Source organism: Hemiscyllium ocellatum, chromosome 42 (assembly GCF_020745735.1).
Source record: "Hemiscyllium ocellatum isolate sHemOce1 chromosome 42, sHemOce1.pat.X.cur, whole genome shotgun sequence".
Lineage (NCBI taxonomy): Eukaryota > Metazoa > Chordata > Chondrichthyes > Orectolobiformes > Hemiscylliidae > Hemiscyllium > Hemiscyllium ocellatum.
The window spans coordinates 31,232,927-31,248,550 of record NC_083442.1 but is presented as its reverse complement, the minus strand read 5'-3'; the positions used below and the strand labels follow the sequence as shown (position 1 = coordinate 31,248,550).

The following is a 15,624-nucleotide window of genomic DNA, read 5'->3' as shown; positions in this document are numbered from 1 at the left end:
CCATTTCTGCCCTGGGAAAAAGTCTCTGGCTATCCACTCTATGCCTTTCATTATTTTGTACATCTCTATCAAGTCACCTCTCATCCTTCTTCACTCCAATGAGAAAAGCCCCAGCTCCCTCAACCTTTCTCTGTAAGACATGCCCTCCAATTCAGGCAGAATCCTGGTAAATCTCCTCTGCACCCTCTGTAAAGCTTTTACATCCTTCCTATAATGAGACAACAGGAACTGAACATAATATTCCAAGTATGGTCTAACTAGGGCCTTATAGAGCTTTGGCTTGCGGCTCTTAAACTCAGTCCCTCTGCTAATGAAAGCCAACACACCATATGCCTTTTTAACAATCCTATCAACTTGGGTGGCAACTTTGAGGGAGCTATAGACATGGACACCAAGATGCCTCTGTTCCTTCACACTGCCGAGAATTCTGCATTTAACCCATTCAAATTTCGGGCGGCACGGTGGCACAGTGGTTAGCACTGCTGCCTCACAGCGCTGGAGACCCGGGTTCAATTCCCGACTCAGGCAACTGACTGTGTGGAGTTTGCACGTTCTCCCCGTGTCTGCGTGGGTTTCCTCCGGGTGCTCCGGTTTCCTCCCACAGTCCAAAGATGTGCAGGTTAGGTGAATTGGCCAGGACAAATTGCCTGTAGTGTTAGGTAAAGGGGTAATGTAGGGGTATGGGTGGGTTGCGCTTCGGCGGGTCGGTGTGGACTTGTTGGGCTGAAGGGCCTGTTTCCACACTGTAAGTAATCTAATCTAATCTAAATTTGACCTTCCAAAGTGGATGACTTCACACTTTTTCAGGTTGAACTCCATCTGCCACTTCTCAGCCCACCTCTGCATCTTGTCAATGTCCTGTTGCAACCTACAACAGCCCTTCACACTATCCATAATTCCATCAACCTTCACATCATCAGTAAACTTACCAACCCATCCTTCCACTCCCTCATCCAAGTCATTTATAGAAATCACAGAGGTCCTAGAACAGCTGTCTGCAGAACACCACTGGTCATTGAGCTCCAGGCAGAATACTTTCCATCTACCACCACCCTCTGTCTTTCATGGGCCAGCCAATTCTGCATCCAGACAGCCAGATTTCCCTGTATTCCCATGCCTCTTTGCTTTCTGAATGAGCCTACCATGGGGAACCTTACCAATCTCCTTGCTAAAATCCATATACACCACATCCACCACTGCTCTACCTTCATCAAGATGTTTTGTCACATCCTCAAGGAATTCCATAAGACTTATGATGCATGACCTGCCCCTCACAAAGCCATGCTGACTATCCCTAATCTATCTCTAGTATGCTTTTCCAAATAATCATAAATCCTGCCTCTCAGAATCCTCTCCAATAATTTGCCCACCACTGACACAAGACTAGTTGGTCTGTAATTCCCAGGGTTATCCCTATTCCCTTTTTTGAACAAAGGAATAACATTTGTCACCTTCAATCATCGCGTACTAGTCCAGTGGACAGTGAGGACGCAAAGATCATCTCAAAAGGCACTGCAATTTCTTCCTTTGTCTCCTGTAGTATATCCCATTTGGCCCAGAGGACTTATCTATCCGTATGTTTTTCAATATTTGCAGCACATCCTCCTTCTTAACATCAACCTGTGTGATGCTTGAGCATATCAGCCTGTCTCATACTGTCCTCACAAATGACAAGTTCCCTCTCTGCAGTGAATACTGAAGCACAGCATTCCTTAAGGACCTCCGCTACCTCCTCCGACTTCTGGCACAAGTTCTCTCCACTATCCCTGATCAGCCCTACCCTCATTCTGGTCATCCTCTTGTTCCTCACCTACGTATAGAATGCCCTGGCATTTTCCTTGATCCTACTACCAAAGCTTTTTTATGCCCCCTTCTAGCTCTCCTAAGTCCATTCTTCAGTTCCTTCCTGGCTACCTTGTAACCCTATCTTATCCTTGTTTCCTCAACCTTAATTAAGCTTCTTTCATCCTCTTCACTAGGTGTTCCACATGACTTGTCACCCAAGGTTCCTTCATTCTACCATCCAGTCCTTGCCTCAGTGTGACAAACCTATCCAGCACTTGCAGCAAGTGCCCCCTAAACAGCCTTCATTTCTGTCGTATATTTCCAGAGAATATCTATTCCCAATTTATACTCCGCAGTTCCTGTCAATAGCATTGTAATTTCCCCTCCCTTGATTAAGTGATTTTCCCATACCATCTGCTCCTATCCCTCTCCATGACCATATTAAAGGTCAGGAAGTTGTGATCACTAACATCGAAATGCTCTCCCATTGAGAGATCTGACACCTGACCTGGTTCGTTGCCAAGCACCAAATCCAATATAATGTCCACTCTAGTTGGCTTATCCACATATTGAGTCAGGGATCCTTTCTGGACAGACCTGACAAAATCTTCTCCATCCAAACTATTTGCACAAAGGAGGGTCCAAACAATATTAGGGAAGTTAAAGTCACCCTTGACAACAACGCTGTTACTTCCGCACCTTTCCAAAATCTGCCTCCCAATCTGCTCCTCAGTGTCTCTGTTGCTATTGGGGGGGGGGGGGGGGGGGGGGTCTGTAGAAAACTCCTAGTAAAGTAACTGCTCCATTCCTGTTTCTGACTTCCACCCATACTGACTCAGTGGACAAACTCTCCTTGAGAAAATCCCTTCCTTGTGATCTATCCCCGATGAGCAATGCCACTCCCTCACCTCTTTTACCTCCATCCCAATTCCTTTTGAAATATTGAAACCCTGGAACATCCAACAACCATTCCTGTCCCTGTGATATCCATGTCTTCGTAATGGCCACAACATCATTGCTCCAAGTACTGATCCATGCTCTGAATTCATCACCCTTATTCCTTCCATTTATTGCGTTAAAACAGACACGTTGCAACCCATCACACTGACTGCAATTTTGCCCTATCAAACTGCTATCCTTCCTCACAGACTCTCTGCACGCTGTGTCTGCCTGTTCATCAGCTTCCCCGTCCTCTGGTTCGTAGCTCCGGTTCCCATCCCCTGCCGAACTATATTTTACACAAGAGGTCATCCCCTGCAGTTGTTCCTTGGCTTTGCACTGAAGTGGTAACCAGATCATGGCTCAATTTCTGGCATATGATTTGAACAAATAACCTTCTGATTCAGAGAAAGGAGCAACACCCTCTGAGCCAGAACCAACACTGGCACAAGCTGAAACCATGCTGCCCTCATTATAAAATAACAATCATCCAAACTAGCAGAAGTAACCTCAACAGACATCTACTTTTCGATATTAAACTGAATGATGGAAATGACATGCAGTTTTAAATCTAATTTGTTCAATTTAGGACCTTTAATAGGGTGACTATCAAACATTAAAGGAAATGCTGTACCCATAACTCAATAACAAACTGCTGACCTCTGGCAAATAGAGCAAGAGACCATATTTAAAAGACGTTTTTGTTATTTCTTCACAATCTTAACAATTTTCTTCAGCAATTCCTTCAAAATTTAATTGGGAAGTCTATTTTTAAATCATTCAGACAGATCAATAAACCACATTTCATTTGGGTTCCCTCTTCCTGAAAGAACTTCCAAATTATAAACATTGTCTAATTAAGAGCTTTCCAGTGTTGCTGGGTTTGATCCTTCATTACAGGACCCTCTCCTCGCTAGTGTAACAATATATTCAAGTTCAGTGTTTAATATTAATCCACAGCAATGGAGTTTACAGACACCGTTGAGGAATGTAATTTTCTCATTTCCTGAGGTTTAATAATGCTGTAGTATTATTGTAGCACAGTCTGCAGGTGTGAATTTCAGAAAGATAGTTTAGGAAGTGTTGGGAGTATGGGACAAAGGTAGTGCGCCTGAATTACGTGTGAGTGTGAGACAGTATGTGAAGTGTGTGAGAAGTGTGGGTCTGTAAAATGTGAGCACATGGAGTATCAGAGAGTGTGAAATGAGCGTGTGAGAAAGTTATGAAGTGTGTGAGGGGGTATGTCAAAGTAAGTATGAGAGAGTGTGTGAAGTGAGTGTGACAGTATGTGAAAGTGAGTGCGAGAGGCTGAAAGTGAGTGAGGGATTATGTGAAAGTGTGAGAGGGGGTATGTCAAAGTAAGTGCGAGAGTGTCAGTGAGTGTGAGAGTGTGAAAGTGTGTGTGCGCACAAAAGTGTGTGGAGTGAGTGTGTGAAGAGAGTGTGAGAGTGTGTGTGAAAGTGTGTGTGTGTGCGCGAAAGTGTGTGGAGTGAGTGTGTGAAGAGAGTGAGAGAGTGTGTGAAAGTATGTGTGCGCACAAAAGTGTGTGGAGTGAGTGTGTGAAGAGAGTGTGAGAGTGTGTGTGAAAGTGTGTGTGTGCGTGAAAGTGTGTGGAGTGAGTGTGTGAAGAGAGTGTGAAAGAGTGTGTGAAGGTGTGTGCGCGTGAAAGTGTGTGGAGTGAGTGTGTGAAGAGAGTGTGAGAGTGTGTGTGAAAGTGTGTGCGTGTGAAAGTGTGTGGAGTGTGTGAAGAGAGTGTGTGAGAAAGTGTGTGTGCGTGTGAAAGTGTGTGGAGTGTGTGAAGAGAGTGTGAGAGTGTGTGTGAAAGTTTATGGATTGAGTGTGTGTGAAAATGAGTGTGAGAGTGTGAAGTGAGTGTGGCTGTGAGAGGAGTATGTGAAACTGTGAGAGTTCCTGTGGTGTGAGTGTGAGAAAGAGGGAGCGTGTGGAATTCAGGAAGGAGCTGTGTGTCTGGGATAGAGACAAGAGCCTTGACTTGCGTGTGAGGCGAGCCTGGCAGGGGTTGAGTCTCTCTCAGCGTTTTCCCCTTGAGACAGTCAGCTCCGTCTGCTGATTCAGTCGCTGCTGGAGAGCCACTTGCCTGCGCTCTGCCCGTTCCAGCCGCTGTGCTTTCAGCTCACTTCCCAGCCCACCCACTCGGTTCAATGGGTCTCAGAGTCGGCACTCGGCCACTGTCCGGCTCTGTCTTCCTTTTGTTCCTTGGAGGTAAGCTTAGCAAATCACATCTGCTGCTGGGCGGGTGGGGGTATGGTACCCACATCAGGCTGGCTTCATGTGCCAGTCCTTGCTCCCTGTGCATCATCAGTTTGTTTCTGGTGAAATATAAACCCTCCTTGCATGTGGGGCTTGCAAAATTGGGCGGACATCATCATCCGGTCAGCTCCAGTCACCTCCAGTTTCAACTCCTGTTTATTTTTTCAGCTCACTTGTTTTTTTATAAGTGAAATGTTGTTTTTAAATGTTTTATCTGCTCTGTTACAGTAAACAAAGGAGTTTGGATGGGAGGGTGGGTGGGAGAGTGGAGCAGTGCTCACTGTTGGAAACCTGAAGACTTGTCAAAGTAATAGAAGCTGTTTTCTCTCTCTCTCTCCCTCCCTACACCATCATCTCCTCCTCCCTCTGTCCACCCATCCCCCTCCAACAACCCTGTTGATTTCTTCTGTAAAAACAAAGCTGCCCTGTCCACTGAAGGAGAGAGGAAGCTACTTGCCAAGCTATTCGCTAATTACAGTCGGTACGTTAGGCCGGTGGAGAATGTGTCCAGGCCAGTGGTAGTGCAGTTCGAGGTGTCTCTGTCCCAGCTGATCAAAGTGGTACAGTATAGTGCTCTCTTACTGCCTGGCCCCAGGCTGTGTGCTGACTTGTCTGGCTGTGCATTTAACCCTGTAACAACTCATTCTTTCCCTCCACAGGACGAGATCAATCAAATTATGGAGACCAACTTGTGGCTGAAGCATGTGAGTGTCCTATCGTTAATTCCCAACAAGACTGATTTGCACCCCAGGGTGCTGTGGTGACCTGATTGTATTCCAGGAGCTGGGAGGGGGGTCCTGCTCAGTATTGGGTTGGTCGCTTGGATTATCACAGTTGGGCCAACACTGGCATCTGGTACCACATATGGGGAGGGGGGGAGGGAGGTGGGAGTTTGGTCCCATGCCCTTCCACATGTGGGGGAGGGGCACCACAGCCTTCCACATGCGGGGGAGGGGTACCACGGCCTTCCACGTGCGGGGGAGGGGTACCACAGCCTTCCACATGTGGGGGAGGGGTACCACAGCCTTCCACACATGCGGGGGAGGGGTACCACGGCCTTCCACATGTGGGGGAGGGGTACCACAGCCTTCCACATGTGGGGGAGGGGTACCACAGCCTTCCACGTGTGAGGGAGGGGTACCACAGCCTTCCACACGTGCGGGGGAGGGGTACCACGGCCTTCCACATGTGAGGGAGGGGTACCACGGCCTTCCACATGTGGGGGAGGGGTACTACATCCTTTCACGTGTGGGGGAGGGGATCCCACAGCCTTCCACATGTGGGGGAGGGGTATCACAGCCTTCCATGTGTAGGGGAGGGGATCCCACAGCCTTCCACATGTGGGGGAGAGGTACCACAGCCTTTCACGTGTGGGGGAGGGGTACCACAGCCTTCCACATGTGGGGGAGGGGTACCACAGCCTTCCACACGTGTGGGGGAGGGGTACCACAGCCTTCCACGTGTGGGGGAGGTGTACCACAGCCTTCCACATGTGCGGGGGAGGGGTACCACGGCCTTCCACATGTGGGGGAGGGGTACCACAGCCTTCCACACGTGGGGAAGTAGGTCCCACAGCCTGCCACATGTGCAGGGCCTGGAGTACTACATGTGACTGGTGAATCACAGAATTGTTACTTTGAGAAAGAGGCCATTCTTCCCATCATGCCTGCACCTAATACCTTCTCCTCACATCTGGCCATTCCTACCTTTTTTAAAAATTCATTCATGGGATGTGGGTGTTGCTGGCTAGACCAGCATTTATTGCCCAGTGGGTAGTTGAGAATTAACCACATTGTTGAGGATCTGGAGTGACATGTTGGCCAGACTAGGTAAGGGTGACAGATTTCCCTCCCTAAAGGACATTAGTGAACCAGCTGGGTTTTTACAACAATCATTAACAGTTTATGGTCATCATTATACTCGTAATTCCAGATTGTTATTGAATTCAAATTTCATCATCTGCTACAATGAGGTTAGAACTGAAAATGTGTTGCTGGAAAAGCGCAGCAGGTCAGGCAGCATCCAAGGAACAGGAAATTCGACGTTTCGGGCATAAGCCCTTCATCAGGAATGAAGAAAGTGTGTCCAGCAGGCTAAGATAAAAGGTAGGGAGGAGGGACTTGGGGGAAGGGCGATGGAGATGTGATAGGTGGAAGGAGGTCAAGGTGAGGGTGATAGGCCAGAGTAGGGTGGGGGCGGAGAGGTCAGGAAGAAGATTGCAGGTTAGGAAGGCGGTACTGAGTTCGAGGGAATCGACTGAGACAAGGTGGGGGGAGGGGAAATGAGGAAACTGGAGAAATCTGAGTTCAACCCTTGTGGTTGGAGGGTTCCTAGGCGGAAGATGAGGCGGTCTTCCTCCAACCGTCGTGTTGTTATGGTCTGGCGATGGAGGAGTCCAAGGACCTGCATGTCCTTGGTGGAGTGGAAGGGGGAGTTGAAGTGTTGAGCCACGGGGTGGTTGGGTTGGTTGGTCCGGGCGTCCCAGAGGTGTTCTCTGAAACGTTCCACAAGTAGGCAGCCTGTCTCCGCAATATAGAGGGTGCAGCGGACACAATAGATGATGTGTGTGGAGGTGCAGGTGAATTTATGGCGGATATGGAAGGATCCCTTGGGGCCTTGGAGAGAGGTAAGGGAGGAGGTATGGGCGCAAGTTTTGCATTTCTTGCGGTTGCAGGGAAGGTGCCGGGAGTGGAGGTTGGGTTGGTGGGGGGTGTGGACCTGACGAGGGAGTCACGAAGGGAGTGGTCTTTTCAGAACACTGATAGGGGAGGGGAGGGAAATATATCCCTGGTGGTGGGGTCCGTTTGGAGGTGGTGGAAATGACGGCGGATGATACGCTGTATATGGAGTACCAGTTCCAATACCGTACAACCCAGATGGCATCCTTCTTCAAAGACCGCAATTTCCCCCCAGACGTGATCGACGATGCCCTCCACCGCATCTCTTCTACTTCCTGCTCCTCCACCCTTGAGCCCTGCTCCTCCAACTGCCACCAGGACAGAACCCCACTGGTTCTCACCTACCACCCTACCAACCTCCATATACAGCGTATCATCCGCCGTCATTTCCCCCACCTCCAAACGGACCCCACCACCAGGGATATATTTTCCTCCCCTCCCCTATCAGCGTTCCGAAAAGACCACTCCCTCCGTGACTCCCTCGTCAGGTCCAAACCCCCCACCAACCCAACCTCAACTCCCGGCACCTTCCCCTGCAACCGCAAGAAATGCAAAACTTGCGCCCACACCTCCTTCCTTACTTCTCTCCAAGGCCCCAAGGGATCCTTCCATATCCGCCACAAATTCACCTGCACCTCCACGCACATCATCTATTGCATCCGCTGCACCCGATGTGGCCTCCTCTATATTGGGGAGACAGGCCGCCTACTTGCGGAATGTTTCAGAGAACACCTCTGCGACACCCGGACCAACCAACCCAACCACCCTGTGGCTCAACACTTCAACTCCCCCTCCCACTCCACCAAGGACATGCAGGTCCTTGGACTCCTCCATCGCCAGACCATGACAACACGACGGTTGGAGGAGGAGCGCCTCACTTTCTGCCTAGGAACCCTCCAGCCACAAGGGATGAACTCAGATTTCTCCAGTTTCCTCATTTCCCCTCCCCCCACCTTGTCTCAGTCAAATCCCTCGAACTCAGCACCGCCCTCCTAACCTGCAATCTTCTTCCTGACCTCTCCGCCCCCACCCCACTCCAGCCTATCACCCTCACCTCAACCTCCTTCCACCTATCGCATCTCCAACATCCCTCCCCCAAGTCCCTCCTCCCTACCTTTTATCTTAGCCTGCTGGACACACTTTCCTCATTCCTCAAGAAGGGCTTATGCCCGAAACGTCGAATCTCCTGTTCCTTGGATGCTGCCTGACCTGCTGCGCTTTTCCAGCAACACATTTTCAGCTCTGCATGGATTAATCATCTATCACTAGACCATTGCCTCCCCATAAGTTATCTACCTCGGTAACTATCAATGCCCTCTTGAATGCCTCAATTGAACGTACCTCTTCCACATTTCCAGGCAGTGCATTCCATTCCAGACCTTAACGACTTGCTGGGTGAAATAGTTTTTCTCACATTACCCTTGCTTCATTTGCGCATCACTTTAAATTATGCCCGCTCATTCTTTTTCCTTTTACCAGGAGGAATAGCTTCTCCCTACAGTATGCAGCCTGCTCATGATTTTAGAAACCTTATCAAATTTCTTAGCTGCTCTCTATCCAAGGAGAACAGTCCCTACCTTTTCAATCTATCCTCATAACTGTAGTTTCACATTCCTGGGATCATGCTTGGAAATCACTGTCACTAATGCATTTACACCTTTGCTGTAATGTGGCACTCACAACAGTACACAAACTCCAGCTGAGATCTAACAAGTGTCATCTAGACTGAATGAAGTTTGTATTTGCAACCAAGTAAAATCAGCAACGTCATTGTACCATGCCCAACCAACATGAGAGAAAAGCACAGAAGGGAAAGAATATTAGGGAGAACATGGTAGATGAGATGAGATAGAATCTAATAAAAGTAAAGTTTTGAAATAAAAACAGAAAATGCTGGAAGAACTCAGCAGGTCTAGCAACATCTGTGGAGAGAGAAACAAAACTTATGTTTCGAGTCATATAGTGTGGAAACAGACCAACTTGTCCATACCAACCAGCTAGTACCATTTGCCAACATTTGACTCATATCCCTCTAAATCTTTCCTATTCATATACCCATCCAGATGCCTTTTAAATGTCATAATTCTACCAGCCTCCACCACTTCTGGCAGCTTGTTCTATTATGCACAACCTCCTGCATGAAAATGTTACCACTCAGGTCCTTTTCAAATCTTTCCCCTCTCACCCTACACCTATGCTCCCCCCCAACCACCACCCCCCCTCCCCCCGCCCACCCACATTCCTAGGAAGGAGACCTATCCATATCCCTCATGATTTTATAAACATCCATAAGGTTTAGAATTTCAACCTCTGATGCTCCAGGGGACAAAGCCCCAGCCTATTCAGCCTCTCCCTATAGCCCAACCTTGATATGCTCTTTTTCACAATGGAGATTGATTGTGATGTATTTGACAGCATCTTCTAAATCCAATTACCTCTACCACTGAGAGGCTCATGTGGTCAAGATAGGAACAGGAAGAGGCCATTTGGGTTTGCTCCACCATTCAATCACATCAAAGCTGATCTGACAGTGACTTTAACTGCATCATCTTCAGCAAATTTGACTAATCTACATGATATCAACAGTTAGAGGCACTGGAGTGTACAAGGGCTATGGATTTTGCAACATTCCAAGAATAGGACTGAAGACCTGCACTCCAGAACTTGCTGCTCCCCAAGGCAAGCTGATCCAGTACAGCTACAATGTTGACATCTTCATGACAATGTGGAAAGTTGTCCTGTACACAAAAGGCAGGACATATCCAAATTGGTCAATTACCACCCCAATTACCGTCTTCTCTCAATCATCAATAAAGTGATGGGAAATGTCATCAACAATGCTATCCAAGCAGCACCCACTTGCATAACCTGCTCACTGATGCTCACTTTGGGCTCCATCAGTTCCTAAACCTCATTATAGCCTTGGTTCAAATCTGGACAAAGAGCTAAATTCCAGAGGTCAGGTGCGAGTGACAGCCTTTGATATCAAGGCTGCATCTGACTGAGTATAGCATCAAGGAACCCTTGCAGAACTGGAATCAGTCAATATCAGATGTTGATGTCATGCTTGACACAAAGGAAGATGGTTATGGTTGTTGGAGGTCAGTCATCTAAGCTCCAGGACATCTCTACAAGAGTTCCCTAGGGTACTGTCCCAGCCTAGCTATCTTCAGCTTCTTCACCAATGACCTTCCCTCCAGCATAAGATCAGAGTGCGGATGTTTGACAATGATAGCACAATATTCAGCACCATTCACAACATGTCAGATGCTGAAGCAGTCCATGTCCAAGTGTAGCAAGACCTGGACAATGTCCAAACTTAGGCTGAATAAATCGCACATCTCCAATATCACTGTTCCTAGATCAGTAGAGACACGCAGCATGGAAACAGGCCCTTCAGCCCAACTCATCCATGCCGACCAGGTTTTCTGGACTGAACAAGTCCCATTTGCATGCATTTATTCTTGTACCTATCCAAATGCCTTTTAGATGTTAATTGTACCAACCTCTACCACATCCTCTGGCAGCTCATTCCATACACACACCACCCTCTGTGTGAACAAGTTGCCCAAGTCACACTTTTGAATCTTTCCCTTCTCACCTTAAAAGTACCCCATACACCATCTTCAACATCTGCTCACTCCACCTCCGACACTCAGTAGCAGCGGTGTGTACCATTTACATGACACAGTGCAGAAAACCACCAAACAATGGACTGTCGCAGGGTAAGAATCCTAGGAATTTCCCTCTCTAAGGGCATTTGTAGTTAAACCTCCAGCACATGAACTGCAGTGGTTCATGATGGTAGCTCACTAGGAACTAGGAATGGGTAATAAATGCTGGCTCAGCCAGTGGCACATTCCATGAGGGATTAAACAAAAACTTTATTGAGCACTAAAACCTCCAGGGTCCCCTCTGAACTGACTATAATTCCTGATCCATCATGTCTACTGGGTTAATACTCCTGAATTCCCATCTAACCACCACTTAGATAACACCACCATAACAGCTCACAGAGGTGGATCCATCACAGTATTATCAGGGAAGCAGTGAGTGGGAAAGGAGGCCATTCTGCTGTTACCAGGACCCACATACAGATCATTAAAAACAAGATCAACTTACATGTGAAGGATGGGCATTTAATGTACACGTAGGAGAAGATTAAGACTCTGTTTCTGGAAATGACTATTTTCAATGAGACAACTATGGTTTCCCATAGGAATCCACAGTAGTGGGAAGTTGTGTGTGGAGTCAGAGGAGATAGGGCAAGTGCTAAATGAATATTTTTCATCAGTATTCACTCGAGAAAAAGACAATGTTGGTGAGGAGAATACTGAGGTGCAGGCTACTAGGCCAGATGGGATGGAGGTTCACAAGGAGGAGGTGTTAGCAATTCTGGAAAGTGTGAAAATAGCTAAGTCCCCTGGGCTGGATGGGATTTATCCTAGGATTCTCTGCAAAGCCAGGGAGGAGATTGCCAAGCCTTTGGCTTTGATCTTAATATCATCACTGTCAACAGGAATAGTGCCAGAAGACTGGAGGATAGCAAATGTTGTTCCCTTGTTCAAGAAGAGGAGTAGAGACAACCCTGGTAATTATAGACCAGTGAGCCTTACTTTAGGTGTGGATAAAGTGTTGGAAAAGGTTGTAAGAGATAAGATTTATAATAATCTAGAAAGGAATAATTTAATTAGGGATAGTCAACACGGTTTTGTGAAGGGTAGGTCGTGCCTCACAAACCTTCTTGAGTTCTTTGAGAAGGTGACCAAACAGGCGGTTGATGTGATGTATATGGGTTTCAGTAAGGCGTTTGATAAGGTTCCCCACGGTAGGCTAATGCACAAAGTATGGAGGTATGGGATTGAGGGTGACTTAGTGATTTGGATCAATAATTGGCTGGCTGAAAAAGACAGAGGGTGGTGGTTGGTGGGAAATATTCATCCTGGAGTTCAGTTACTAGTGGTGTACCGCAAGGATTTGTTTTGGGGTCACTTCTGTTTGTCATTTTTATAAATGACCTGGATGAGGGTGTAGAAGGATAGGTTAGTACATATGTGGATGAACTAAGGTCAGATAGTGCAGAAGGATGTTGTAGGTTACAGGGAAATATAGATAAGCTGCAGAGCTGGGCTGAGAGGTGGCAAATGGAGTTTAATGTGGAAAAGTGTGTGAGGTGATTCACTTTGGAAAGAGTAACAGGAATAAAGAGTACTGGGCTAATGGTAAGATTCCTGGTAGTGTGGATGAGCAGAGAGATCTTGGTGTCCATGTATATAGATTTCTGAAAGTTGCCACCTAGATTCGTAGGTTTGTTAAGAAGGCTTACGGTGTGTTAGCTTTTATTGGTAGAGGGATTGCATTTCAGAACCCTGAGGTCATGCTGCAGCTGTACAAAACTCTGGTGTGGCCACACTTGGAATATTGCGTACAGTTCTGGTCACCACCAGAAGGATGTAGAAGCTTTGGAAAGGGTGCTGGTATGGAGGGAAGATCTTATGAGGAAAGGCTGAGGGACTTGATACTATTTCTTTGGAGAGAAGAAGGTTGAGAGGTGATTTAATTAAGACATATAAGATAATCAGAGGGTTAGATAGGGTGGACAGTGAGAGACCTTTTTCTTGTATAGTGATGGTTAGCATGAGGGGGCATAGTTTTATATTGAAGGTGATAGATAAGGGACAAATATCAGAGTTAATTTCTTTACTCAGAGAGCAGAAGGGGTGTGGAACGCACTGCCTGCAACAGTAGGAGACTCGCCAACTTTAAGGGCATTTAAATAGTCATTGGATAGGCATATGGACGAGAATGGAATAATGTAGGTTAGATGGGTTTCAGATTGGTTTCACAGGTTGGTGCAACATTGAGGGCTGCAGGGCCTGTACTGCACTGTTATGTTCGATGTTCTATGTAATAAATGCTAAATATAGAACATAGAACAGTACAGCATAGTACAGGCCGTTTGGCCTTGGATGTTGTGTCGGTCTTTTACTCTACTGTAAGATCACACTAACTTACATACCCTTCATTGTACTAAACTTCATGTGCCTATCCAAAAGTTGCCTAAATGTCCTAATGTATCTGACTCTACTACCACTGCGAGCAGTACATTCCACACACCCACCACTCTCTGTGTAAAGAACCTACTTCTGACGTCTCCCCTAAACCTTCCTTGAATTACCTTAAAATTACGTCCCCTCGTGATAGACATTTCTGCTCTGGGAAAAAGTCTCTATCCACTCAACATCTTGTACACCTCTATCAAGCCACCTCTCATCCTTTTTCGCTCCAATAAGAAAAGCCTTAGCTCCCTGAAGCTTTCTTCATAAGACATGCTCTCCAGTCCAGGCAGCATCCTGGTAAATCTCCTCTGCACCCTCTCTAAAGCTTTCACATCTTTCCTATAGTGAGGTGAGCTGAACTGAACACAATATTCCAAGTGTGATCTAACCAGGAGTCTATAGAGCTGCAGCATAACCTCGTGGCTCTTAAACTCAATCCCCTGCTAATGAAAACCAACACACCATGCGCCTTCTTCACAACCCAATCAACCTGGCTGGCAACTTCGAGGGATCTATGGACATGGATCCCAAAACCCCTCTGTTCCCCCACACTGCCAAGAATTCTGCCTTCAACCCTGCATTCTGTATTCAAATTTGACCTTCCAAAGTGAATGACTTCACACTTTTCCAGGTGGACCGCCATCTGCCACTTGTCAGCCCAGTTCTGCATCCTGTCAATGCCCCGTTGCAGCTTACAACAGCTCTCCAACTATCCACAACTCCACCAACCTTTGTGACATCTAGAGTTGGAGTTAGCTGGAGTTAGGCTCCTTCAGACATTCTCTTGCCATTGTATCATGTATGTTCAGTAGTGTTAAATAGCAGAAATAACTTGCAAACTAAAATATACCACCAAGTATAAAATTAGTGCAACATACAACATTTACAATTTTAAAAAGGTATATTGTGGACTGCATTTTTAGATTGACCAGATTCTCTCTTGTGGCACTGGTTGGTCAGTCGAGGGAGCTTCCCAGTCTCTGCACCTATCAACTTCTGCCACTGTATTGTGACCTTCAGTGCAAACCCAAAACCACACTCAGGAGAACAGTGTGGCTTCCAAGATGAAGGAAATGGTCTAAAGTAAGGACGGAGAGAGGAAGGCGAAGCTGGGGAAAGGGCAGAGGGAAACAACACTAGAGGTGAAGCAAGGCGAGATGAGAAGCATGGGAAGAGTAGGAGGTAAAGTTGGGGAGAGGATGCAATGCAGGCAGGACAGTTGGGAGTAGGGGCGGATACCGACAGGGATGGGTGAGGCCATGACATTCAACCAGAAATGCCAATGTAATTTTCAGTAACAGACCCTAAAAATAAAACAATGTTCAAAAGAAATTATGTTAAAATGGATGCATTAGGGAGCTTTGCAAGACTTAACCCAGCAGGAATATAATATTTCTGGGTAGGACAGAATTTCGGGAAATAAAGCTAAGGCAGCAGCCTCCACAAGAATGTTGTAAATCTATTCCTGACTCAGGCAGGATTTCATTAATTTCACCTTACACTAGATAAGATAACATTGATTTTCCATCGAACTAGAGGCTGCTCATTTTGTGCGCTGCAGTTATATTTATTGGTGATGTTTAAATAATTAATTAACTTACATTTCCAATTCAAAGTGATAATAACATCATTCAAAGCTACTCAACCACAAACAAGCCATTTCATAGCAATTCCAGGTGTCAATAATGCTTCCTTACATAACAAATATACTCTGCAACAAACACTGGTGAATCTGTACCTCTGGAACACTAACACATTGCTCTGATGAAAGGTTATTGAGTTGACGCATTTAAATCTTTTTCCACAGATAGTGCTAAACCTGCTGAGCATATCCAGCATTATCCATTTTTATTACAAACTTAGGCAAGACAGGGTCGTATTTTTTCATTTAC

At 46.5% G+C, this 15,624-nt stretch overlaps 1 protein-coding gene across 1 annotated transcript in view; it reads left to right on the top strand.

Annotated features, from left to right (window-relative positions):
* The first annotated feature begins 4,860 nt into the window (after positions 1 to 4,860).
* Positions 4,861 to 15,624, top strand: part of LOC132834811 (neuronal acetylcholine receptor subunit alpha-3-like) — a 28,740-nt gene continuing 17,976 nt past the window's right edge. Inside the window, exons 1-3 of the mRNA XM_060853859.1 lie at positions 4,861 to 4,947; positions 5,416 to 5,555; positions 5,655 to 5,699. Coding sequence (XP_060709842.1) covers positions 4,887 to 4,947; positions 5,416 to 5,555; positions 5,655 to 5,699 — 246 coding nt within the window. The 5' untranslated portion in view covers positions 4,861 to 4,886. The remainder of the gene's footprint in view (positions 4,948 to 5,415; positions 5,556 to 5,654; positions 5,700 to 15,624) is intronic.